The sequence below is a fragment of the Zonotrichia leucophrys genome, chromosome Z (genome assembly GCF_028769735.1).
Source record: "Zonotrichia leucophrys gambelii isolate GWCS_2022_RI chromosome Z, RI_Zleu_2.0, whole genome shotgun sequence".
Classification (NCBI taxonomy): Eukaryota; Metazoa; Chordata; class Aves; order Passeriformes; family Passerellidae; genus Zonotrichia; species Zonotrichia leucophrys.
In genome coordinates this window covers 26,932,754-26,959,966 of record NC_088200.1, presented here as the reverse complement: position 1 = coordinate 26,959,966, position 27,213 = coordinate 26,932,754, and the positions used below count along the sequence as shown (strand labels likewise).

Genomic DNA, 27,213 nt, shown 5'->3' with positions numbered 1-27,213 from the left:
CCTTCGCGAATCTCAGTGCCGCCCCTCGACCCCACGGCCAGGCAGACCCCCCCCGCCTCTTGCCCTCTCCCAGTCCGCCTGCTCCACGAGGAGCAACAGAGGCTTCCCAAGGGACCGCCGAGCCCGTGGAAACGCCTCACTGCATCACTCCCGGCCACTGTTTCTCGCTCGGGCTGCACAGGCACGCTACCCCCCCACAGCTTGCCCCTTGCTTTGCTCAGGGTGAAACATACACCTACGCGTGTTCCTGTGCTCCTGCGGAGGCGCGGGCCCGGCGCTCGGGGGCCGGGGGCCCTGTCCCCTGTCCCCTGTCCCCTGCCCGCGCTCGGCCCCGGCCCCTCCCTCAGGCGCTGTCCGCTCGCCGCCCGGCCCCTCAAGGACTCGGCGCTCAATGTCAGGCGGAGCGGGGCCGCCGGCAGGGGGCGGGCGAGGGGCGGCGGTGCCCGCCCTGCGCGGAGCGCGCTCCGAGCCGGCGGCGCTGCTGAGGCCGGGCGGCGCGGAGCTCAGCCCAGCCCTGCCCAGCCCTGCCCAGCCCTGCCCAGCCTTGCCCAGCCCAGCCCAGCTCAGGGCGGCACAGCCCGGCCGCGGCGCTGAAGGGCACCGGCGGCGGCGAGGCTTCCCCGCGCTCTCCCGCGGCTGGGGTGCGCCCGCCCCGCAGCATGGAGGCTGGGAAGCGCAGCTCCTCCGCCGGCAGCCGGGACGATGGCAGCGCTAACTCCTTCCCGGCCAAGCCGGCGGCCTCGGCGGAGAAAGCCCAGAGCAGCCCCGGCAGCGGCGGCGTGAAGGAGCATGGCAACTCGGTGTGCTTCAAAGTGGACGGCGGCGGGGGCGAGGAGCCCGTGGTGGGCTTCGAGGATGCCGAGGGACCCCGGCGACAGTACGGTTTCATGCAGCGGCAGTTCACCTCCATGCTGCAGCCGGGGGTCAACAAATTCTCCCTCCGCATGTTCGGCAGCCAGAAGGCGGTGGAGAAGGAGCAGGAAAGGGTTAAAACTGCGGGGTTCTGGATCATCCACCCCTACAGCGACTTCAGGTTAGCGCGGGGCTCACGGCGGGCGGGAGTGGGGTGGCCCCGGCGCCTCGCACCTCGCCCGGCGCAAACTTCGGCGGGCGGCGGGGCCGGGGCTGCCGCGGGCTCGGCCCGGCGCTCTCCAGCGTGCTGCACCCGGGACGGCCCCGCAGGCCCCGCGCCGGCCGGGGCGCCGCCCGCAGCCCCCGAGGCGGGATGCTGAGCTCTGTGGCTCTCCGTCCCGCCGTCCCGGTCTGTCTGCGCCGAGGGGTCGCGGGCCGTCGGGCACGACTCTGCCCCGGGGAGATGAGGGCTCCCCGGGGGGTTACACAGCTGCATCGGCATCGGTAAAATCCGCGTGTCTGCACACGCCTGCCCTTCCCTGAGCACCCGGTGTGTAAACATTTGTTCCAGAGGTTGCGAGAAGGAATTCCGTGCGTCTCTGTCAGAGTTACAGTAAAATAAGTTTATCCAGGTGATGTGTAGAAAACTATGTTTTCATAGGGAGACAGGTAAATGTGATGGCAGATTAGCATTGCTTTCACAGTACGATGCATGGATGCAGGACTGGCATATTCATACAGAAAGCAGTGCAAATAAATGCCCAAGAAGTTACAGTTCCCTTTAAAAATACATTTAAAGTGTAAGATTATTTCATTACATACTCTATGCCAGCTGGCTGTAGGCCTTTATAAATGTAACACTCGATGTGATATTTTCTGAGGAACTATCGATGTCGTTAAGCGTATTTAATCAACAGCTTGAATTGAACAACCTGCGTCTATATGAGAAGTGAATTGCACGGGAGACTGCGTTTGAAAAAAGAAAATCCAGAATGTTCAATAGTTACATGAATCTTCTAAGAAAACACGGGGTTAAACAGAACATTCTTTCAGTGAGGACAGGAAGAAATACTTTGAAAGTCCAAGTTTCTGTGGGACTGCTTGGAGTGAGGTGTTTGACAGTGAGATGTGTTAGCACCTTGCAGCTGAGTCTGAGAGCAGTACAGCTACAGGAGTGGAGGAGCATGGCACAGTCAGTTGTGACTTGAAATCATGCTTCAAATCCCTACTTGTTTTCCTGGTTCCCTGAACTCAATAAACTGCACTCATTCTTTTCCTGGGGTGCCTTTTCCAGCTCAGCTGCATTAGCAGGTGCAGTAAGTGGGGAGAGAGAGCCAAGCACGTACCCCACTCCCTTTCTACCTGCTAGAGAGGGACGTAGCAGGTTGCATCTGGTGTTGTGGTAGCATGCATAGGGGATGGGGGGGTCTGATAGCCTCTTCCTTATCTGTGTGTGTGCATGAGTAACTTTATTCACGTGAGGATTCTGTTGAAATGAATGAGGTTATTCTAGCGAATAATTTTCCTTGTTCTGTTGTAAGCTTGGTTTCCGAGTGAGGTGCACACTCGAATGGTGTATTGGGCAATAGGAGCTTATTTGTCATATTTTGCAGCATGTAACTTTTTAATCAGTTCTGTGAAATAGGTGATAAGCGTGTTCATTCTGTTTCATTACAGAAATATCTTCTAATTCAGTCCTAATTCTTCGAGTGGGACGGTTTAGAGATCGTAGCATATGTTTCCCATTTTTTTTTAAATAGGAGTAAACAGCACTGAATCCTTTTCAGTCCTGTTGTCTGCATATTCTTTAATTAACTGGTATTTTCAGGTGTTTTTAAAGTTTTTATTTTATTAGAGTAAGTGTTTGGTTTTTCAGTAAAGTTCACAGTCTTTCATTAGTATTGGGATGGTGTGATAGGCTCCAGACCTAATTTTTTAGCCCGTAGGACTGTTTCAGTGAGAAATATGAGTTGTGCATGTTTTTTCTCCTGAAACAATTGCAGTGGTACCACTCTTTTTGGGTGGCAGTGCAAAATGCATGAAGAAGTTGTACTATACAGTATAGTCACCTTATTTGGGAATTACAACAGCACTTTTAAGTGCCATCTTAACAGTGGCTCTGTACCGGTATGAATTCAGGTGTAAGGATGGAGTTGCTTTGATTTATTTTTGCATGTTATTTGTAACAATGTACTGCTTGTGTGCAGACAAGCCTTAAAGCATCCAAAGAAACACAGATATACCCATGCCACTGTTTTGATGTTCTTTCCATCAGAGGAAAAAACTAAATTTTCTACTAAAATAACAAGAAAAAAGTAAAAAGTCGAGTATTTTATGGTATCCATGTGAGGAGATGTATTATGCATTTGTAAATGCAGCTCTTATTAGAGTATTTGTAGCACCTATGAAAATAAACATCTTAGTTGACTTTAAATGTAGACACACTTAGGAAAATACTGGGCTAACCATGTAAAATGTGGGAAAATTCTGGTATAGGCTTCTGCTCACTCTTTTATTTTCTTCCTAGTTCTGCATGCTTGTATGCATTTCCTCGGATAATTTGATGTATTTGGCTTTATTTCGTGATTTCATTCTTATGGATTTTGTAAAACAGTACATTAATCTACACCTAATGGTATTCTGTTGTGGCATTTGGAGGAGTGGGCAGCATGTCAGTGCCCCCTGCCCGTTGTTTTGGTATGAACAGAATGTGGAAGCTGTCTCTAAACTCCGTGCTCTGTCAGTTGGTTACTTGCAGCCTTTTGGGGCTTGGTCTTTAGTTTAATGGCTCTCCATCTTGCATGTGTTTCAGGGAAAAATTGTCTCTTCTTTGGGCAGATACACCCTTGGAGGATTAAATTCAATAAGTATTACATAATTTTTCCACAAGGGGAACATTTTGATCGTAGTTGTCTTTTCCCAGTCTTCTGAGGTTAATGTGTAATTTGGAAGCTGTTATATAAACCCTCCACCTAATGCACATCAAACCCAGTGCAAGGCCTCTGTTTATCACTCTGTAGCCCTGACTACTGTATCTCTAAAGCTCGTCAACAATTCTGTGTAGTTACTTAAGTAACAAAAGTGAATTTATCACTCAGAGTTTGCTGAAGTCCTGTGTGTGTTCTGTGAGATACTGAGTGCCTCCAGCTGTCCATTCTCATATGTGGAAGAATGAGCCTTCAGGAGAGCTTCACTGGTCCAGCTCTGTGGCCTCGCAGCCACAGGATGAGAGCAGGACGAAGCTGACAGGAGGTGGGAGCAACTGCACGTGGTTCTGCTGCTGCCACACACATGTCATTTATTTCATAGGAGATTAGTGGTGGGCATGGGCTTTGGATGACTTTTATATGTTACGGTCTTCTGGTATTAATGGAAATGTACGTGACTGATTTTTAGATGATTAATCACCCCATGTCTTCTGGCATGTAAGGAGTTTCTTTAATGTTCAGAGGGCCGGCTTGCAAATACCTGGGCCGCTCATCCAGCCCTGTGCATCTCCCTCCCTCGCTCCCCAAAGAGAAACTCACCCTGTCAAGGAAATCTTGGGTTTTTTACCACATTGGATAGGGCATCTGTAGTCAGCAATCTATAAAGAAAACAGAGTTGCTACAGAGTTGCAGAAATAGCAATGTACGAGACAGACTGAGTGGAAATAATGCGTGTATGCGTAAATGTAGCCTTCACACTCTGATGGTTGCAGTCAGCTTGATGTTTGAGAGCAGCCTTTGTCTGGAAGTGGGGATAAAAATTTTAACTGGCTTCAAAATGAAGTAAGACTGTGATGTGGCATTGTCTGAAAAAGCAGCAGGTAAAGAGGTGCAGTGCAGGCAGAGCTGAAGGTCTTTTTCCCCTGTGTAAATAAGACCAAGTATAAATTAATTTGCAACACTAGAAAAAAAAAAAAAAACCAAAATTGGCATTTTATTTCTCTGGGTAACTTTTCATTTATCCAAGAAACTTAAAGCTTTATTTTAATGATAACAGTAAAAGCAGAATTATTTCTAAAACTTGAACAGAAAATTTAAGAGTGTAGTGAATAGTAAAAGTTTGCCAGATTTTTTTAGCTTGTGTGCATTCCAATTTCAAAACCTTTTTGTATACACATTTAAAACATCATGTGAATGTTTGAGGTTTATCATGGAAATCTTTATAAATCATTGAAGGCTTCATTGGTAATACCTTGTAAGTAATTTAATGCCACGTTTCAAAGGGTTTTAATCAGGGTGAAAGACACAATATTTGCATGTGCATGTCTGGGTAGTTACAGAAGAATTTGCTTCTGTTGCTGTTAAAAAACATTCTGTTATATTGTGCAATTTTATGCAACCCATCCATGTTGTCATACACATGTTCAGCTTTAATTTTCAAGTGTGTGCCAAACTGTAAGTCAAAACTGCCATGGTTTAGCATGCCTCATGTTTTTTTTTTTTAATTACATTGTTTTAAAAACATTTGAACTTATATTTGCATTATGAATCAATTTTCTTTTTCATTTTCACCTATCTTTTGGACCTGTCTTTGACCACCAGCAGTCGCCCTAACGTGATAGACTGTGCATGTTATATGTGCAGCTCACAATCAGGTCTCTAAAATTCACGCATGCATTGTTTTAAAACCTGCCTTTTGGGACCAGTCTTCACTCTATGTGTTATACCTATCTTAAGTTGTGTCTTAAGAAGCTTAGGATAAGCACTTTGTGCTTCGCTTTTGTCACATGTTTTGAGTGTCTCTCTTGAAGCTAATGAGATTTATGTTTTTGTGAGCTGTTACATGCTTAGGTTTATATAGAGCAGTGGTGTTGGAAGGTAATGCTATATGCAATGAATACAAAATGTATTGTATCAGACTTAAATGTAATTGATAGAGGTGTATGTATTCAAAATGAAAGACATAAATCAAGTCTACATTGGTCTATATTAAATAGTTCAGATACAAATTTGCGTGGGTTTTAATGGATAAATTGTGTCACTGGTAGTGTAGGAATATGAAATGGCCATAGTTTTCTATTCTCAAGGTAATAATTTCTTGTTCAGGATTTGTCATGAGATTCTGTTTCAGAATTGACACTTCTGAATTCTCTAATAAAATCATAATCATGGATTTATAATTGTGCTATATACAGTACATTCCTTGTGCAAACAATTTAAAAAAAAAGTATTTATGTTTTTGTGAATGAAGCACAGATTCATATGGGGCTGTCTTTCATGTATCATTTTCAAATACTATTGTTGTGACTATAATTTTTAGCTCTACTATAGAAAAGCTTTGTACAGATAAACTATTTGTATTGCTAGATGTTCAGTCCTTACATTTGACTAAACATGGAGTTCCATTAGTACTAAAAAGATTATTAATTGTAGTTGGGTTTTATTTACAGCATTCCAACAATTTTTGCCCTTTACTTCTCTAAATGCCCTAAAAAATAAAATGACAGAATTGTAGCATTAACCTAAATAATGCAATTATAATGTTTGAAATGTCTCTCTGACATCGAGTTATGTATGGCCTTCATAAAAGTTCCCCAGGTAGAATGCCACTCTCATAAAGGCAGGCTGAAGAGAAATACAGTAATGGTTCTCAAATGCATAAACGGATGTTACCAAGAGGAAGGAAATTACATCTAAGTAATGGAGTGAATTGCAGTAACAAGTATCTAAATTAGATGTTTAGGAGGGAGGACCAAAAATAAGCAACAAAATATTCTGTTGGAAATGTTCTGATGTGAAATATAGGCCAGAAATGCATTAGGCTGTTTTTCATGTCCCATTTCTGTTATTTTCTGTACTGAATAATTTTTCATCAGTGGTTATCATGGATTCATCTGTTACGAAATCTAGTTGACTAAAGCTAGCTACTGACTTTTCCTTTTGCACCTTGACTTTTCTACTTGTAAGCAGGGATGCGTAAGGGAAAATAGGGATAGAGAGGTGCATTTCGTGCTTTTGGACTCATGAGGGCTGTGTACTCTTGTCTGCTTTGAGATTTTCTTCAAGAGCTGCTAAAGCAAGGCAGTGGAGTCCGCCCAAGGCTGGTGCAGCAGCCACCCGCCTTCCAGACCTCTAGGGCATGTGGGAAGCTGTGTGCCCTTGTTTGTTCAAGCAAAAGGATTCATTTTATTAATAAGATGTCCTTCTGTCTCTGGATATGTAGAATACTAATGCATAGTTTGAGCTCACTTATATGTTGAACATTTGCCAGTTTTCATTATGTTCATTCTAGTCCTGGAATAACGATCCATTCACTACATTCTCCTTCACACTCTTGTTGTGCTATGTACTTGAACATTGAATGAAGTTTAGGGGAGAGAAAGAGCTGAACAAATGTAACTCAGTTCTCAGAGTTACTTTTAATTTAACTTGGGACATTTTGAAGATCACTGGAAGCTATGAATATGCACAAAAGTTTTTTTTTTTTCTGCAAGATGCTTAGTTTTACAGTTTTCACTTTCTAGACAATACACGTAAAGGCAAGTATGTTCATCATGATTTTGAGATAAGTTTAGAAAGAAAACACAGCAAAATAAAATAAACCCAAATGTTACAGAATTCCCATTAATAATTCTGTAACGTGTAAGTCAAAGATGATATTTTGGGGATGTTATTATGTGAGTCTTTAAAATTTAACTCTGGACAATCCATATTATGAGAGTTCCTCTTCAGTTTTCTGATTTTTTTTTTTTGCTTTGACTGCAAGGAGAAAAAATTGCTTGATAAATATGATCTATATCCTATCGCTGTACACACATATCCAAAATTAGGTCTCATCGTGCTTGGGCCTGTGGGGAAAATGCACTGATTCTGGTATTCCAATTGATTGTTTTAGCACGTCAACATGTTTTTAAATGTGTCCCGTGACTCCATTTGTTAGCACATCAAAATAAGTGATGCTCGTAGTTGAGTCAGTAGAAGTTTTTCTTCATCCTAGGTTTCTCAGACTCGGGTATATGAAGGGAACTGTGAACTGGAATACTGTGTAAAAGCATCGAGTAATATACAAAGGCCTAGATTTATGATTTGATTGGGTGTTTGGTGACTACAACAGCTAATTGAAAGATGCATAGGATTTGATATGTTGCTTTAGGCTTTCTTGTGTGTGTATGGGGGGTTTATATAATGAAATCAAAATTTGAGTGGCTCATTTTCTGATTGTTCAGCTTGGAGTAGCAGAAATAGAGATGTATGAATGCAGAGGTCACCTAAAAAGTATGAGTCTTTAGTGCTGCACTTCTACCTACCTAATATTTAATTAAACTTTGTCAGATTTTTTGAGAGGTTCAACTTGAAGCTGTAAGAAGCAAAAAAACTATTTTTAGTGATGAGTGTGTGTAAAATATGAAAAATTGAAAAGAAATTTACTTAAGTTGATGATAAACAAGAAGTATCCATTCTCACCTTTGCTTTCACTCAACAGCATGAGAACTGTTTTCTATGTCAATATACATTTTTTTTGAGAAAGGAAACTTTTAACCTACTTTGCAATGTTTAATTTTTAACCTGACAGTACAGTTCTCGTTAATTGCTTGAAAGTCCTTTAGCTGTCTATTTCCTGATTCTTTCCCAGAGGCATGATTTAATTTTAAAAATCATAGTGTATTCAGCTCTAATTATTGGAGAGCTTGTTCTAGACACATAGTAAGGTATGTTAATGACCAAAAACTGTATCAGCTGGAGTCAATGTCAGTACTACCTCAAGGACACTGTCATTTAGCTTCTATAAAATCTCTACTAATATCTTTTAATCTGATGACAGATTCAGGCAAGCTGCATGGTATTTTTTAGTAATCTTATTGCCTTGCAGTGCAATGCAACTGGGATAAGTCTGGAATAAACTTATGTTCAGAAAATGTTCATTTAATTACAAAAGAACTGCATACTGTTTCCATTGCATTTTTGAAAAAACCGAAAACTAACCCCAAAGCCATTTTCATTTTTGCCAGTGAAGTACCCAAAACTTAAGTTACATTATATAGATAAGAATAGGATTTTGTTTTTATGTGATTATCTTTGGTGTTGTTAATATGTACACATTATCTAATTAAGCATGTCATTTAATAAATATTTTGATACACTATTGGAATTTAGTGTGCTACTGCTATTAAGTTTTTATCTCTAACCATGTCATATTTATTAAAAATTCATATTAAGAAGCTCTGTTTTCTGCTGAAAAAGCATGGGTTGCTTTATGTTCACAATCAAAGCTATGCTGGCTCTGTTTTATTTAATATTTTTGAGTGAGTTTATTTTTTAAAATTACTTTAAAATAACCAATAAACATTTAATTTTTTTTTTTAATTTAGGGAGGCTTTTATAAGTTTTTAATACTGGGGAGGGATTTAAGTGAAAATACTCTTTTTCATCCAATTTTGCCTGAAAATCACTGAATCTTTTGCACTAAAGCTCCAGTATATAAAGAGTGCCATAGAAATAAATTGTGCTCTCACATTATCAATTCTATACATGTTGTACCTGGTTACCTCCAGTTTTTTTGCCCTCTTGTATCAGCAGACTAAGGTGTGGAAATATTGATGTTTCCTTAACTGGTTCTGTTGCATCTTACACTAATTTACCAGATCCTCCAAGAAGCACCTCTCTTCATGGCATGACTGCAGCAATAGACAGTGTGGTGATGAAATGATCTGACCTTAATGCAGATATGTGGATTGCAGTAAATTTAGAGTAATGTATAATGACACCCCAATAATAAATAATAGGTCTATCTTTTCCTAGGGAAAAGCTGTGAAAAATACACAGAATTTTATAAGATATTTAAAGTAAGATCTGTCCAGCTCTGTCCAGGAGATGGAATAAAAGCATGGCTGCAAAACCATAGAGATGCAATCAAGCTTTCACACAGTTCTTTAGAGGTTTTCCATCAGACTCTTAAGTGATTTCTGTCTAGTTGTTCATTCCAGGAGGACTTATTATTTAGGTCTGGCAGAGAAATTGCTATGAAACCTGTAGCAGGTGCTGCTGCTCCCTAAACATCTTGTTACTGCCTGTCAGTAGATGCTTGCAAGCCTCTGGGTTCCCCAAACACATCCAGTGCTGCAGGATCACTGGAATAGCTGCATATGGGCTTGCTTGCGCTTGATTTTTCAGTGAAGGTAAGAGCCAAGCTTGTCTGTCACTCTGGTTCACCTTGCCTTTAGTGCCAGACAAGCCCAGTGGTAGCAAAAAGAATTGCTTTTCCAGCTGGGGGTTAGTCTGGTAGATTGAAACTTGGAAACAGAACAAAAGAAGCAAAATAAATCAAGTATATGCCTCAAACTTCAGTTGTTATTTGGGTACCTTTCTCATATACCCACTTTACCAAGTGTTCTTAAGTGCTGTTTTTCAGAGCTGTGTATGCAGTGTTCATGGAAGCTCTTATCTAGATGACTGCTGAAGTACCGAATCCTACTTTTTCTTTTGTTTATAGCATTTCTTATGGTTTAATTTTCAGTCAGTGAAATCACGCTACAGGGAATTTGCATTCAAAAGTTCCTAGGAGCACATGGATGTAGTCCCTGAAAGAGTATTTTTTGGAAAAACTTCCTTTCCCCCTCATTCTGTCTTCTCTTCATCCTCCTACATCTCTTTCTGAGGATATAATTCATTCCTTTAAATAAATGGAAACAATGCACTGATTTTATATTTTTAAAATGTTTGTTCTGCTGTGTAGTTTTCCATTCTTACGCAGTCTGTTAGCTAGGAGATACTGAGCTGTTTGTTCAAACTAGCAGGGAGAAGTGAGTTTAGGTATTTTCATAGCCTCTTGCCGTTTGTAAAATGCCTTGTAGTGATTAAAACAAAAAAAAACCCAAAAAACTTTACGCATATTTTCCATTTCCCTTGACTCAGACAGGTTAGCAGCCTTCTGTTGAGAACTGCACCGTGATGCAGTTGAACATGCTGTTACCATACACTGTTACACAGGCCCTCGGCCGAAATTGTCCCTTCAGCTTGTATACTGCCAGCATGGGAATTGAAGTCTTGCATACATCTACCACATTAAAGATACAATTATCAGAAGCACAGTTTTGTAATGCAAAGGGAGTGTGGTACCAAGAGTAAGCACTGCCAGATGGTAGGCAATCTATCAGAGCGTTTAAAAAGGGTCAGAATTGAAAATGTCTGAAATGCGATGGCTTATTAAGCAGTAGATGTTGAATGTGTGGGAAAAGTGAGAGATGAGTAACCTAAGCATGAGGTGCCCACATGACCAAACAGACTTTTAATTGCATGCATTCTGCCAGTATTATATGAAATACTTGTTTTTGCTAAATTAAATGTGGCTTTGAAATTTGGAACAGAATATTAAATCCAGTGATATACTGCTGAGTGTTGAAAAGTTCAGTAGGATTTGTACATGTTCTTACTGTTTATTTATTGAAGAAATGAATTTGTTAGGATGGTTCATCTCTCTGTAATGGAAAAAGAAGTCAAAAAATAATTTCAACGTTTTTGTGTTGAAAATAATTAAATCCAGTATATAATAATTTTATTATTTCATATACATATCATTTTGATAACTAAGTACAACATAAATTGTGACTGAATCCAATTAAATATCTCTGGTTTTACATTGCTATTTAAAGGCACTAACTATAAGTTTAAAACCTCTTGTTTAACCTTAACAAGAATTCTCTATTCTTGTTTCCTAAAGTGAGATTTTCTGTAGTCTGCCTGTGTGTTGTGCTTTATTGTTCACAAGCATGCAATTTTTTTTTTTTTTTTGTTGAGAGATGATTCTCATTAAGACAGGTCTGAGGAATACTCCGTCAGTATTATGCAATCAGTCAGTGTTATTCAGCAATTTCCACCACCATCCCCCTCATTCCCCAGGACTGTATGAGCACTGCTTGATGTGACTATGGCTGTTTCTGTAATTTCTCAGCTGCAGCCAACTTCTACATTCTCCACAGGCTAGACCAAATTTATCTTCCTGTGGAATGGATGGGAGAGCTGCAGTGAACTTCCACTCCCACACTTGTTCCTCATAGCACGACAGAGTTCAGATTTGCTTCGGGGAAGGAGAGCTAGCTGTGTAGCCTGGGAATGCAGGTACCATGGATCTGCCTAAAATGGTGGCAGATGTTCCTGCTGGGGCTGCTGACTCGTGATTCCGTGAAGTGTCACTGAATAGCAGTTCGTCTGCGTTGAATGTGCAAGCTGATTTTGTGCCACTGGCAAAATGAGCAAATGGAATATGGTATTTAACTTGGTTTCATGTTTCCAGTACAAATTTTTCCATTTCTGGAATGGCTTTGAAAGTGTCAGTTTTACCCAGTGCTCTGCACAATGTGCAAATCTATAGGATGTTAGATGAAGATCTGAAATGGGAGTCAGGAGCCCATCTATCTTTGAATTTCAGGAGCTAGATACTTGTAAGCATCTGGACTCCATGCCTGAACATCTTTCAGAATTCCAGTCATAACGAGCCCAAAATGGTAAACCTGATTTTTGAAAAACATCGCCCATGGGTGCTGTGTATTTTGCAGAACTAGTGTGTGTGTCAGAATAATGCAAATATGTTTCAGCTTCCATTTTTGCTGTATTATATATTTTGATTTGCAATTTACAGATCAATGTATATTCTAAGATTATGAAGAAAAGCTCTGTTAATTTTTCACTCTCAGTTTCTTGCCGTTCTCCACCAATAAATTATTAATATCTATTTGGCAGTTCTAATTATTACACATCTTTAGTTTAAATGCACTTGATTAGTTCATAACTCACTGTCCTCCAAAAAATGAAACATAAATATTTGGCTAAATTAGATTTTGTCTTTCTGAGGAATATTGGCTTGTGGCTAAAACCTCTTATGAGACCTCCAAAGTAAAATGTTTTCATTTGCTGAAAGGCAGAAACCTATTTATTATATTTAGGCAACTGCATTTTGAGTGAATATGGATGGAAGATAAGGATGGACATCTGGTGTTTTATTCACCACAGAAAGGGCAGCTCATTTTGTTTTGCTGTGTCAAAGCAAGAGTCATCTATCAGTATGGAAGTAAAGAGCTTCCTTGGTATTCTTGCGGTTGTTTATAGTTCAGGTCATGGGTCCATGACCAACGTTTCTTTGAGTGCTTATTTTAGAGCTGCTTATCAGTGGCTACAATTAGAGGCAACTTTACTTGGGTGCAGACACTTCCCCCTGCAACCCCTAACCTGCAGTGGGTGTCTGATATCAAGACCAGCCCATTGTAAGGAATTCAGACTGTTTTGTTTGAACCCGAAGACTGGAGAAAGAAGTTTTGCATGAAGAGACTTCAAAGTCATCTGTCAAAGTCACTCTACCAAAATATAAAGCGAAGAAGTAGATTATTAAATAATTCCCTTTTATATTTTTTCTGATAAATATTTATACGTGAGGCATATAACAAAGCCTGTAGTTAAGTTTGAATAAATTTTCAAATCTTAATATCTTTAGCAATATTTCATTTTTCAGTCTGCAAACTGACATGCTATTCTGGTGCCTAAAGTGACTTGCTCTCTTACAAAAATGAATAAAGGCAGTAAGGAGGAAAAACTTTTATCTAGTATATGTATTTTGTATAACAACTCCACTTTAGATGATTCTGTCTCAATGAAGATAGAACAGAATTTTAAATTAATCTAGGTCTTGGTAAAATGTATCTTCCAGTGGCTCAATAACCATTTCATATGACTAATATAAAACAAAACACTTAACAAATGCATTTCAAGCAAATAATCTGCTGTAATTCAATAAACACTTTCTACATATAGTTTGTAAATTTAATAGATACTGATTTTAGGATCTCAGTCGTGTGTCATTATTGCATATATCTGTGATAAAATGTAATAAACCCTCATGTTTATTTGCAAGCAAGCAATGTAAATTATCTCCTGCTGGCAAAGGTGTGCTATAAAGGCATCTCCTGGTGCTTGATATTGTGGGCTATCTCCTGTTTTGAAAATGACAAAACCATTCAAATATTAAATTCATATATGCTGGTTTGGGATTTTTGGAAGGAATTTGCTTGATTCCTTTTTTGAGAATAACTGAAATAGTGTAATTGAAAAAAACCCCTCTTTCTTTCCTTATATTGGATTAAACTGCTAAAAGGCCATTAAGCAATTGCATTCCATTACACTGACCAATGTTCATAAGTATCAGAGATTTTGGATCCCCAGAAATTTGGTTTGTATTCCAAACCTCCAGCCTTGGGACAGGTTGCAGCAGCAGCAGCACATGAGGCTGTGCTCAGCTTGCACGGAGCTTTCTGGAGGATGAAGAGCACGAAAAGTCTAGGAGGGGAGCAGAGGCAGAGCTGACAAGGTCTGGGTTGCTTAGGCTGGTAACTAGAGCATCTCTGAGCATAATGTATGCTCTTTCTTGTTTACTTTGTTTGCTCTTCTGGGTTTTCCTTTTTGTTTTAAACAAGCGAATATCAGGTCTATCTGATCACTGCTCTGTCTCGCTGTATAATGCGCTGATTTGTTTTGGCAGTGCAGGCTGAGCGCTACGCTGTCAGAAGGATGGTAACACTGGGATGTGCAGTATGCAAATTGGGAAGTCTTAAAGAAATGTTAAAATTAACATTGTATCTGCTTAAATACTGTGGAAGGCAAATGGCTAGCAGAGAGATATGAATACAAGCTGAGTAATTAGAAAAGCGGAGTGCATCCCCCTGTAAAAAAGTGTTAATTAACATACATGGGGAAAGGTATAATCAAGCTTGTGAAAGATTACTCCTTTAATTTCTTACATGTTGTGCACACTGTATTTTCAATTAGTTGATGTTTTAGATAAATCAATATTAGTTCGATTAATAAAATTGTTAAAATAACAATTCCATAATCTTAAAATTTTCAGTGTATTTGAGTGCATACCTAAATGTCTCCTTTATTGGCTTAGGAATTAAAATCATTCAGCATGGATGTTGAAACTGCAGAATAATTTTCTTCCTCTGCTGGAGAGGATTTGAATCTGTGCATTGACTTTGCATAGCACCTCTGGTACAGACACTTCCAGTAACAAAATCACCTCTCAGATTTGTTCTGCTTTGGTGGAATGGGGAACTGAGAATGCCTCTCCTGTCTTATCATTGCCTTCCTTGGGAACAAGATTTTGTTCCTGCTCTAGTTTATATTTGTTTAGAGAGGGAGAACATGTCGGCAGCATACCTCACTTCGGGAGGCACCGGATGGCTTGGGGAAAATGAGCTCCCTGAGGTGTGGGAGATCCTGAGCTCAGCTGCCCACAGATAAATGAGGAAATCCAATGGATGTTCACAGGTGTTGATGAAAGCTCTAGGTATTCAGTTGTTTTTTTGAAAGGAGAATGATAATTACTTATCATGTTGCTCTGCTATAAATCTAAACTTTCTTCTTCCTTTGCTTCCCTAAAAATTGTCTGAAATATATTTGAATATTTTTCATCATAGTATAAGTTAATAAAATTGTAATATAACTTTGATTTGAACATGCATATATAATTTTCTGATGTTATTTTCAGAACAAACAAGGTACTATATTTTTAACAGATATAAATTAGATTTATTACCATTTGAAGCAAATCATTTACTGCAGTGTGATATTCATGGATTATATAAAAATAACTTACTGATTCTTAAATGTACTGTCATTGACTTTAAAGGGTTGAAATTTCAGTACTTATTTTTATAGTCAAGGAAACATAGGCTTTGTAGCCAAAAGTCAGCTATAAATAGTTGTAAATGGGAATAATAATTAAACTTGATATATATATCTTGATTACCCGGTCTTGCATTAGAATCTTGCACATCTCTGTAGATACATAAGATGACTGTAAATATGCAGTCGTGAATATTTGTTTTCATTTATGATGTGGGAGTACATCATCTTGTTTCATGTCTATCTATAGTTCTTTCACACTTTTTCACATCTCTAATTTTTCTCTTCATGAAATTTGAAGACTGGCTCTTTTTTTTCCCTTCAGTTTGAAAATAGTGCCCATTCTTGCCTTCAATGCACTTTGTCAAGAATGATACACCAAGTCCTACTTTGAAGCTGCTCTTCCAAATGTACTGCATCATGTTACAGTTACACAAAAAGCCAGTTTTACCTCTGATTACCAGAATAAAATTGTTATATATGTATATATGTTCAAATCTAAGTTGATGGTTCTAGCCTTGTTTTTTTTATTATTTTTTAGGGGTGTTTGGGGTTTTTTTGGGATTTTTTGGTGGTTTTTTTAATGTTTTGGTGGGGTTTTTTTTGTTTTGTCTTTTTTTTTGGTTTTTTTTTTTGTTTGTTTGTTTGTTTGTTTGTTTGTTTTTTAATTAGAAAAATGAATTTTCCTACCTCATTTGGTGGTCATGGCCAGTCTCCTCACCGAACCCCGTGCCTGAGATCTATCAATAGCTACTGAATGACGTCTTCCCCGTCGTCTCTTTCTCTGAAGTAGAGAAAATAGAATTATCCCTGTCAGCAAAAACTTAAAGATTATACACTATTATCATATATAGAAGATAACTGAGATTTAATTGGTTAAAGAAAAAAATCTATTCAAGGAAAATATTAGTTGATACTGATTGGCTTTCTAATTTTTGGAAGGGCATTAGGAAGTTACCTTCCTTTTCACTTGATGCTTTGTTGAGAAGAATTACAGAAGGCTTCTTTCAATTTAAGCCTCTGAATTTTTAGTATGGAGGCATCCTAAATGTCATATTTCTAAATGGCACTCTTAAAATTACTGTCACTACAAAATTCTTAATTAATGCAAGTGTTTCAACACGAGATACAAGATTATTTTGCAGCTGAAATATTTTTAGATCTGTCTCTTTCAGACTTTTTTTCATGCCTTTAAAGTGGTCATTTCTAATTTGAGAATGTGAATGCATATTTTACAGCGATCCACTACAGAAATTCGCTGACACTTAGATAACCAATATGTGGCAGTTTTCAGTTGGTTTAAGGGCTGATGATATCAAACTGAAACAAATCAGTTACAGCCCCTACACAAAATGTTGCCTGATTCTGTGAGCAGTGGTCTGATAGCTTGTGTGAGGGGGTGGATTGGAGGAAGCTGTAGTGCTTGTGCTGTGACATGTGTTGATGCAGAAGCAGTCTTGATGATGTGATATATATCCATTCGCTCAGATATGCAAAGACAGAATCAGCACTTGCTATGAAAAAATGTATTTGTGAGCCTTGACTCTTCATCAGCGCCTTTTTCTGGTGTGGTGCTTGTCTGGACAGGGGCAGTACCCATATTTTTTTAATGAGGAGGGTGCTGAAGAATCTTGGAATCATAGGATAGCCAGGCTTGGAAGGGACCTTGAAGCTCATGTTGTTTTAACCACCCTGGCATGGGTGGGGATGCAACCCGCTAGATCAAGTTGCTCAGAAGGGAGGAGTTATGTAAAAACGAGGGAGAGCAAAAGCATTATCAGAGCTCCACTGACAGTGATCCACTGTTCTTGCCCAAGGTGAAGTGGAAGTCTTTTAATTCTTTCTGCTGTACTTTAATAAGTTTCTGTGGAGGAAAAGAAACTGCAAATATCAGTGGTATTCAAGCAGTTGTGTTAGGGGATTATTGGCTAAAAACTAAGAGTCTAATTTTTAAATAATATTGCTATATTATATAAATTTCTCTTTGTACTCTCTGTCCTTTCCTCTTGTAAGCAGTAAGTGCAGTTACTTCTCCTTACTGTACCTTTATTTCTCAGAAGTCTGAGACTAAATTTGTTAATGCATGTAAAATACTATGAAAACTTCAGATCGAAGCTGCTGAATGCATAGGAAGAACCAATTTGTCTTTTGGTGAAATCTCCGCTGGTTAAATATTAATTGAAAATATACTGAAAAGGTACATACATACATACATATATATATAAATAAATAAATATATGTAAGTTAACTAGTTTTGTAGTATCCTTCCATGGTCAGTACTGTGATTTTGTTTTCTAGCATTCAAAGCACTCAAGCTTTAAACCTAGTCAGACTATGTAATGAAAGACTTTTCAAAGTAGTAAATTGCTGTTCATTGGCTTCACTGGGCTCTGATCAGGTCCCCTGAGACCTGCATTTATCTAATCATCTGCCTTGTGCAAAGAATCACAACTGAGCAACAAATTACAAATTGCCACTGCTAAGTGGGTTTAAAGAGATAAAAATAATTAAATCTTCTTGAAATTGTGGAAGTTTGTAATTTTAGGTACATTCTGTAGTTATATAGAAAAGAAGACTCAGTATCACTGAACTTTAGTAATATCTTTTTGAGGTAGGAAATGAAAAACATTAAGTTAATTTAAAAATAAATAATCAATTTCATTTAATAAAATCAAATTAATTTAAAAAAATAATTAATTTTAAAATTTAAAAAAAATCAAATGGCAAGGGACATACATTGGATCTCTTAAGTATATATGGCTAACCTTGAAGTAACAGACTCCAGTATTATTCTGAAATCAAATTAAGATTTCGGATGGTCTGAAAACTTCATTATTAGGTTATTTTTTTAATTGCTTTTAGTCTCCATCAAAATGAAACTATTAAGCTGGAAGATTCCCAAGTCCAGCACTGCTTGTATTTCAGCCAGGGAAATGCAGTTTTCAGAACATCAGCCTCTGCCTTGTCCCAGACTGACTGGTTTCAGACAGGTAGAGAAAGCCTTTCAGCTGCTCTAGCAGGTTACCTTGCCAAGCTAATGAATGTTCATAAAGCTAGTGATATGAATTGAAAAGGAATAGCAAATGATGGTGAAACTTTCACCTGAGAAAGTGTCACTTAATCATATTTCTGCCCTTCAGTATCCCCACTGGGTGTGTAGGACACACTGTTAGAATTCTGTGTGTGCTTTGCAATCAAGAGAGGTGAGTCCCGAAAGAGATTTTATTTCAGCCTTGCAACATTTCCTTGTTTGTGTTTCCTTAATGTAAGTTTAAAGTTGTCAAGGTGAAAATAGAGTAACCTAAAAAATCTAAATTGACAATTTCAGGAGAACAGTTTATTCCTTAAAAGCAAAACAAAATACCAACCCCAGAGTTTTGTCTTCCTAAAGCTTTGCAAAATGAGTTACATGCAGATGGGGGAAGTTTTATCCACGCAGAAGGATGACAAAACTGTAGAAGTGACCTGTTTGCTCTTGAAAAACAGGCCATCAAAACACAGTGGCACTTAACTAGTAATTTTAATGCCTTTGTATTAATATGGCCACAGAGATAGATTACAGTAAATTCTATGTTTTGAAATCTTAAAATAAAAAGAAAAATTGCTGCTGACCCAAAATCACTGAAGCGATCAAGTATGGATTGGCAACATTTAACAGTTTTCTCTATGGAGGATGTTGAATGCAGTATCTCTTGCTAAAAGAGAATGAATTTAGTATTCAATTTGTATGCCTTTTTCCCAGAAGCAGCCTGTTTTCCTCTAGGTGTGTGTATTTGTAAGAGAAACAGATGGGCAGAATGAAAATGGATAGCTGGGTGGAAGGGGATATCCTCATTTTAAGGTTATAAAAAACAATAGTGATAAAATTTTTCTGAAAGTCTTCAGGCACAGACACCTGTGCAATCATTGAAAGAATTGGGTCCTCTGAAGAAAACACTCCCTTCTTCATTCTCCTGTCCTTCAACACATCCCAGTAATTATCTGTTTTGCAGATGTTTTCAGGCATCCAGCTTTATTCCCTCTTAGTAGAATAACAGAGTTGCACAACCAGAGAAAGATAACATGTCCAACGAGAATGAAATGCTGATATGAATAATACCAAGTTTAGTGTTCACTACCATACAGTACAACAAAATTTAAAATTACTGTTATTTCTGCTAAGATTGTTCTATGTAGGACATTGATTTCTCTGTTAGGTAAACCAGTGATCTATGAAAGCAGAGGAAATAAAGGTGTGTTTGAAGGTGAGATTAAGAAAAAATAATACAAAGCAAAGAGGAAAGTCATTGTTCATTTCACTGAGCATCTACTAGTCAATCATAATGCTTAGCTAAAGAAGAAGCAAGTGTTCTAGGAAAGCTTGTGAAATTTTTACAGTGTCTGATTCTCTAAATGTGTATAGTGAAATTGTGTTGCATCTGACATCAAAAAACCTAATCTCTGATGCATCAGGTTTTGCTTCAGAGGTATTTTACAAGCAATCTGAATTAGTGTCTTTTTCAATGGCCTTCCAGTTTGTAATGTAGATGAGTATTTATTTTCATTGTTCAGACTGAATTTCCTGAAGTTTTACTGCTATGACTTACTCCTTTCTAATAAAAGATCAGAATTTTTACACTCTTTCCTGAAACTGAGAAATTTTAAACTTAAGCAAAGCCCTGACTGCCCTGCAGCCTCCAATCACACCCCTCAATGCCTGTGAGACGCCGCTCACTCCGCTGTGCAGTTTGTGAGACCACTGACAGCTTCTGCTGGTGCAGTCCGGGTGTGCAGTAAGGATAATCATATCTCCAACTATGCTGATTCAGGGAAATTGAGACTCTGCTGTTGATGGGCAGAAAAAGAAAATAATAAGGCAAGCAAATCTGAATTTGTATGTACAGCAAATTATGCGGCGAATTAATTCAGAGACGAAATTTCCTTCCTTAAGACTCTGTTTTCTCTGGGTTAGGGATATAAGGTGGAAAATAAAATGCCTTTTAGAATTCATAGCATCGTACATTATTAAGCCTAATACAAACAGTGATTAATTAATACTAAGTAACTCTTTCTCACCTCATGGGTAGGCACTCATTTTGAGCAGGCTGTTCATCCTATCCAGGACAGCCTTTGGCAGTGAAGAAAACACCAACACTTCAGCACCATATTCCAGAGTAGAAAAAACACTGCTATTACTGTAATCTTTGAAAATATGTAAATAAATTATGGGTGAAAAAAATTATCAAAAGAGGCCTATTAATTCATTTTCAGAATTCCAAAGTAGTAATTAGTTGTTGTTGTTTTGGTTTTTCCCCCAATATTTCTCTATAGAATATTTTTTTAAAATTTTGTAAAAATGTGCCTCAGGATTGGGGTTTATATTTTAATACTTGAAGACGTTATTTTTTTTGCCTAGAGGTATTGTACCTCTGAGACATTTAGAAGCATTTAAGAAGTTTTAGGAATAGTTCAATGCAGTGCAGTGATCACCTTTGCGCCCTCTGTTAATGACATTTGGTAATAGATTCACTGAGTTAACTTTAGCTGAGCAATAAGCTGTGTGCTGTGGGGTTGAGATCAATCCTTGCTTCTCATTTTGAGCTTTGGAAGATCTCATTACCCCCTAACTCCTGCTTTTTTTCCTGATTCTTGACAATTTTCAATCATAAGCCTACCTCTTCCTTGCTCTCCACCAACATTTTATAACACCTTACATAAATGTGGAACTCTTGAGATTGTAAATCACAGATTCATAACCATCCTCTCTGGCATAGGGGAAGTAGGAAAAAAAATTCTAATAGTAGTTTGAAACAAAGGACTGTCTCAGTGTGTCAATGGCAGCTCGTTGTACTGTCTTGTGAGTCTTTACAGTTTCCTCTTTGTTAGATGAATAGCAGGATATTTTGAACCACAGGTGAGGAACTCATTGTGTTACTTTCTCTGCACAGGTCAAGGAAGGGCAATATAGGCAGTTGCATCTAATTTTTCTCACCTGGAATAAAACATGGCCAACAGAATAGCATTTGGAAATATTTTCCTACAAGGAAATGTCCGAGTAATTTCTAAATGAAAAATAATAAGGGTTTTTCTTACTAACTAATCAGCTTATATTGTATTGTGGGCTAAAATACAAAAGTCCTTATCTGTCAATGTTATTTTAGCCCTGATGCTACCACTTTTGCTGACATTCAGCATCAGGAACACCAGTGTGTTTTGCATAATCGCAGTATGCGATGATCCTTTAAACCGCGGATTACCGTAGGTTAAAAACACCTGGTCCTGTATTATCTCCTGTGTTGGCTGGGTGGCTGGTTGTTGTGTGGCTTTGGTTAGCCTTTGTTGCATAACTGTGCTACAGAAATGTAAAGGTCAACCTGAAGTTAGCAATGCTTTGCTTAGGATTGAGCCACAGATGCAAGGACACCTCTCGTCATTATTTCCTGTTTGTTTTCCACTAGTTTAAAGGATTCCTCCAAGATGTTTATTCTCCCAGAACACTTTTGTGAAGTACTTTGGTTGATAGCATTTTAAAAATGTTTGTGGTAATTTTACTTGTTGATCACAGTGGCAGTGATGTATTGAATTCAGTGCTTCCTTGTGGTAATTCCAGATTACTGAAAAGGAATTCCAGATTGCTGAAAAGGAATCTCGCACAGTGGAAAGTATTACAGGAATTAAAAAAGACAGGAGAAATTGGGGAATTTTTACCTAATATGGTGAATATTATCATGTGGTGAACAAAAATACATACAGCCTGAATAAAATTGAACATTTTTAGCAGTTAGTGATCACATTTATTGCAAGACTGAAAGTGTGTAAGACACAAATCACATTGTAATACACAGGGAATAATTTTATAGTCTATTTCATAGAGTTTCTGAGTACCAGTTAGAGGTACATTGCCAACTTCTCTCTTCTCTCAAGTGATAGTTAAATCTAATCTCGCCAGGTGCCTCTTAGAATAAATAATTTTGGAACTGGGAATTCTCATGCTGTTCTCAATCCTATGCTGCTTTTCCTTTAGTGTGTTTTACAGTTGCAGATAATAATTGATATTCTCTGATGAGCACTCTGTAAACTTAGGAGTATTCGCTTCCAAGGTAGACATGAAAAAAGGGAATTTATAAAAGCTAGATCTTTGTGATTTTTCAGCCTGAAGAAAGAAGGGTTTCAGTGTGACATAAGTGTGTCCTTTTAGTACAAGAAGGGAGTCTACAAGAAAGATGGATAGAGACTATTTTCAAGGACATGCAGTGACAAAACAAGGTAGAACGGCTTCAGAGGGAGGTTTAGAGAGAGAGGTTTAGATTAGATATTAAAAAAATGTTTTTATTGTGAAGTTGGTGAGGCTCTTGCACAGTTTTCCCAGAGAAGCTGTAGATGCCCCATCCCTGGAAGTGGGGATCCACAGGCTGGGAGGAGCTCTGAGGAGCCTGGTCTAGTGAAAGATGTCCCTGCCTATGGCACAGGAGTTGTAAGTGATGATCTTTAATGTCCCTTTCACCCCAAGCCAATCTATGATTTTTTGATAATTTGGTAATCCAAGAAGCAATCTCTGAAATCGAATGCAATCCATATTCTCTGTGCGAGTCTAGCAAAAATTAGGCTTGTGATTCTGAAATATTTTGTGGCCTGTTAACTATTATTTTTGCTGATTGCCGTGAACCTTTACCAAGATAAGGGAGGCTGGTATTGGTGTGATGGAAGTGGCCTGGAAGTCAGTGTTGAGGTGTTGTGCTGGTGGCGTGTCCATGCCATGTGCCCTGCACCAGGCCCCATTGTGACAGAGGGACAGAGCAGAGGGATAGCCGTGGAGCCACTGCTGCCTTTAGTCTTCTAGAAACTATGATAAGTTCATGGGTAACTGCTGTTGGTTGGTTTCTCTACCTCTCCAAATCAGTTTTAGTTGACCGGATCATGTGCTTGAACAGAGTAAAAGATTACTGAACGCATTGGGTTCAGGCTTTTTTGAGTATCCATTTCAGTTCTTTTACTACTTAAGAACAGCTTTCTTTGACTATTTAACATTTAGGATTTATCATAATTTGCTTAAAATCTGGTATATATAACTGTGCCCTGGAAATCTTCCATAAGGATAGATATTCTATGTAATGGGTGCATTTAATGAGCATTTTCATCACAGATATTAGGGTTATGAGTCCATCCTTCTACCACATTGTATCAAGCATGGTTAGTATTCTAACAGTGTTAGAGGGGAGCCTTTAGATCCTTCCAGAGCAAAAGTGGTGAAATGCAGTACCCCTTTCTGTTACTTTGCAAATTGCAGCTATTTTTTCTAATATTTCTTAGCTAGCTCTGAAAGAATATAGGCTGTGAGGTTGTAAAAATGCATGAAAGTTCAACTAAGTGGCTGAAGGTTTTTATGTTATCTAATTATTGATTCTATTTTTTGCTTCGATGCTTTTTTCCTTTTCCTGTAATTTTATTCCAGCACAGTAATGGTATCAGTACATTTGAAAAGAGATACTGACTTTTAATATATCTATTAAGTATTTGGCTTTCCATTTGGACAGAAATTTAGCAAAACTGTTGCATTGATAAAGCAGTTCTGGTTGGCACAAGACATTGTTTTTATCTGTATAAAAGCTCAAAATGGTTTTGACAGGAGTCTGAATAAATCTGCTCAGTGCCACACGTGCCCACCTTTCAGTGTGTGATATACCATGGAGGCACATAATGAGCTGTGTTAGTTACAGTGCCTTTACTAACTATGAGTGAGTTAAAGCAACAAGAATTTATTTAGGAATAACAAAATCTAGTGGTGAAGTTGGTGACATGATGGAGACCATTTTGTAATATTTTACCACATTACATCAACCATTCTCTTTCTTCCTTTTTTCCTAGGTTTTACTGGGACTTAATCATGCTCATAATGATGGTTGGAAACCTTGTCATTATACCAGTCGGAATCACATTCTTCACAGAGCAAACAACAACACCATGGATTATTTTCAATGTGGCATCAGACACTGTTTTTCTATTGGACTTGATAATGAATTTTAGAACTGGAACTGTAAATGAAGACAGCTCTGAAATAATACTGGACCCTAAAATCATTAAGATGAATTACTTAAAAAGCTGGTTTGTGGTTGACTTCATCTCATCAATACCAGTGGATTATATCTTTCTCATTGTAGAAAAAGGAATGGATTCAGAGGTTTACAAGACAGCAAGAGCACTTCGTATTGTGAGATTTACAAAAATCCTCAGCCTGTTACGTTTATTGCGCCTTTCGAGACTGATAAGATACATACACCAGTGGGAAGAGGTAAGATTTACATGGTCATACCATCATTCACTAAGATCTTACTGCTACCCAACACTAGTCAATCTCTGTGAAGAGCTGCACCAGAACAAGAATGTAACACAGCTTTTCCTCACTGCCTGGTGTAATTACAAGCACATACTAATGGCAAGGCCTTTTTGGACACAACCAACAGAGTAACCATCTTCTCTCTGCTAATGGCAGAGACCAAAATGTGTTTGGCATTGGTGCAATTTGCATGGATGGACTCCTAATGATGTTACAAAATGTCCAAAATATCAGAATAAGGCACTGGAAAGGAATACTAGGAATTTTGACAAGCACCTAAACCTGCGCTAGAGTTTGATGACTAGCACGTAAATTTATTAATACTCTTGTAGTGACAGAAAACTTAAACTTGTTTATATTTTTCTATTTTATAAGAAACTGAAACCATCTACCATTGAGTAGATTTCCTCAGAATGCTCATTGTTTGAAGGCTGTATGTAGGCTGAATATCATAAATACCGTCCTTTACAAGAAATGGGCAGTTCAAATTTTGAGTCACTGCCTTCTAAACTGTCAATTCCATTGATTCCAGGCATGGTGTTATGCTGCCTTTCAATTTGGCATAGTGATTTTTCCAGGAAATTATGGCATTCCCCACTTTGGCATACTTTGGTTAGGAAATGTCAATGCATTAGCACATACCACCATTTTGTTTCTTGGCTGCCCTCATTTCTGTTCATAGTTCTGAATATCATCATGTATTTTAAACAGAAGTGCTAAAGCCATAGGAAAAATAATTGCTTTTTTCTAAACCTTTCTAGCAGTAAGGATAGGGAGAATTGTTTTGTAGAGCATGATCATGGAAGTAGTATTAAAATTGATCTCCATAAATTTATTTACCTCTGTGGTAAATATTTATTTAATTAAATGAATATTGGAGGATGATTTGGTACTATTTTTGGTGCTTTTTCTGCTGGTTATCTCTAGTATAATATGCACTTTCTGGTTTAAGAGGAACCTAAAAGCAGAGCCATCTCAAATAAAGTCAGATTACAATTTAAAATGGCATGATGCCAGATGATGCTAAATATCAAAAGTCTAAAAAATTTATAGTAGTCTCTCAAAAAGTCCCTGAAATAGGTCATTATTTTTTATTACTCTGTTTGGTAAAGCATCTTCCTTTTGCCTCTCTGTAAAGCACTGAAAAGATGTTTTTGTACAGAAATAGAGCACTGTAGTTTTTGTACTCAATTCAACTAAGGCAAATGATTAAGCATATTTTGCAGTTCTACCATAAAGCTGTGCTTTTGTCTCCTCTGTGCTTCACAGAGAGACAACCTTCTGAAATGAATTCAATGACATTATTTTCTGGCAGCCTGAGTAAAGGCCTGAGCCTCTGTAAAAGAATACTAGGCAGAGAAATAAATTCCTTTCCCCCCCCCCTTTCTGTCAGTTGTCAATCAGAAATCAGGTAGTCTAAATAAAAATAGTTGAATTGGCCACTAAGTGGGACTAAAAGTGACCAGCCTATGTGGTCCAAATCAGCAGTAGCTGCTGTTTGGTCCATTTAGCTAATGGCTGCTTGATCGCAACTTCAGCTTTAATTCCACTAGTAAAATTTGTGAAATAGGTTCAGAGGAAGGTAAAAGGGAATCTAAAGGCAGAGATTTTTTTTGTTTGTTTGTTTGTTTGTTTTCTTTGTTTTTTTTTTTCTTTTTTGGGACTAATTTTGAGCCTGTACTAAAGCAGCAAAAAGTTTGTTGGCTGATTTTGAAAAAAATAATCACATGTAAGAATAGAGAGAAATATATCAGTCTGAATGAGGCTTTGATAAACCCCAAAATGAAATGTGTGAAAGAAAAAAGGGAGGTTTTTTTGTTTGTTTATTTGTTTTTGTTTTTGTTTAGCATTTTACAGGGAGCAGAAATGCAGAAAGTAATGGATTTTCATATATATGCCTTCCTGGAAAATGTGTGTTACAATATCTTAATGTTTTAAAAGAGACAGACAAAACAACTGGTAGGGATGACATTTGCTGAATTACTGGGAAACAATAACTGGATCACCCCATGGGGTAGTCAGCGAGACTGCTTCTGGTTTTAATGTTCTCTGTATGTGTGTGTTTCCACATGGACAACAAGGAGCAACTGTTAACTAATTTTTATGGCACAGAACTGGAGCCTGTTTGTGTGTGCTTAAAAGGCTTTAATAGTTTTTGTGTATGAGCTGACTCGTTGGTTTTAAATGTGGTGCAGATAAATCTGAAATGTATGTATTTGGTTCCAGAAAAATAAGCATTATGCCAAAAATATTGAGAGGACAGCCAGCAAACTCAATCTTCATAATGTGCCAAGAGAATACTTGGATAACTGTTATTCGTGGATAACTGATGTATGAACAACCCAAGTTGTATGATAAGGCAGTTATCCCTGTATTTCTACATACTCAAATAAAAAAGTCAGGCTGACATTGTTTGAGCTTTTCTTCACATATGCGAAGAGCTTTTCTTCA

The 27,213-nt window shown here is 38.2% G+C and overlaps 1 protein-coding gene across 1 annotated transcript in view; it reads left to right on the top strand.

Moving 5' to 3' along the window:
* Positions 1-475: 475 nt before the first annotated feature.
* HCN1 (hyperpolarization activated cyclic nucleotide gated potassium channel 1) overlaps positions 476-27,213 on the top strand; it is a 196,151-nt gene continuing 169,413 nt past the window's right edge. The window contains exons 1-2 of the mRNA XM_064736283.1: positions 476-1,033; positions 24,294-24,717. Of these exons, the coding sequence (XP_064592353.1) occupies positions 660-1,033; positions 24,294-24,717 (798 nt within the window). The 5' untranslated portion in view covers positions 476-659. The remainder of the gene's footprint in view (positions 1,034-24,293; positions 24,718-27,213) is intronic.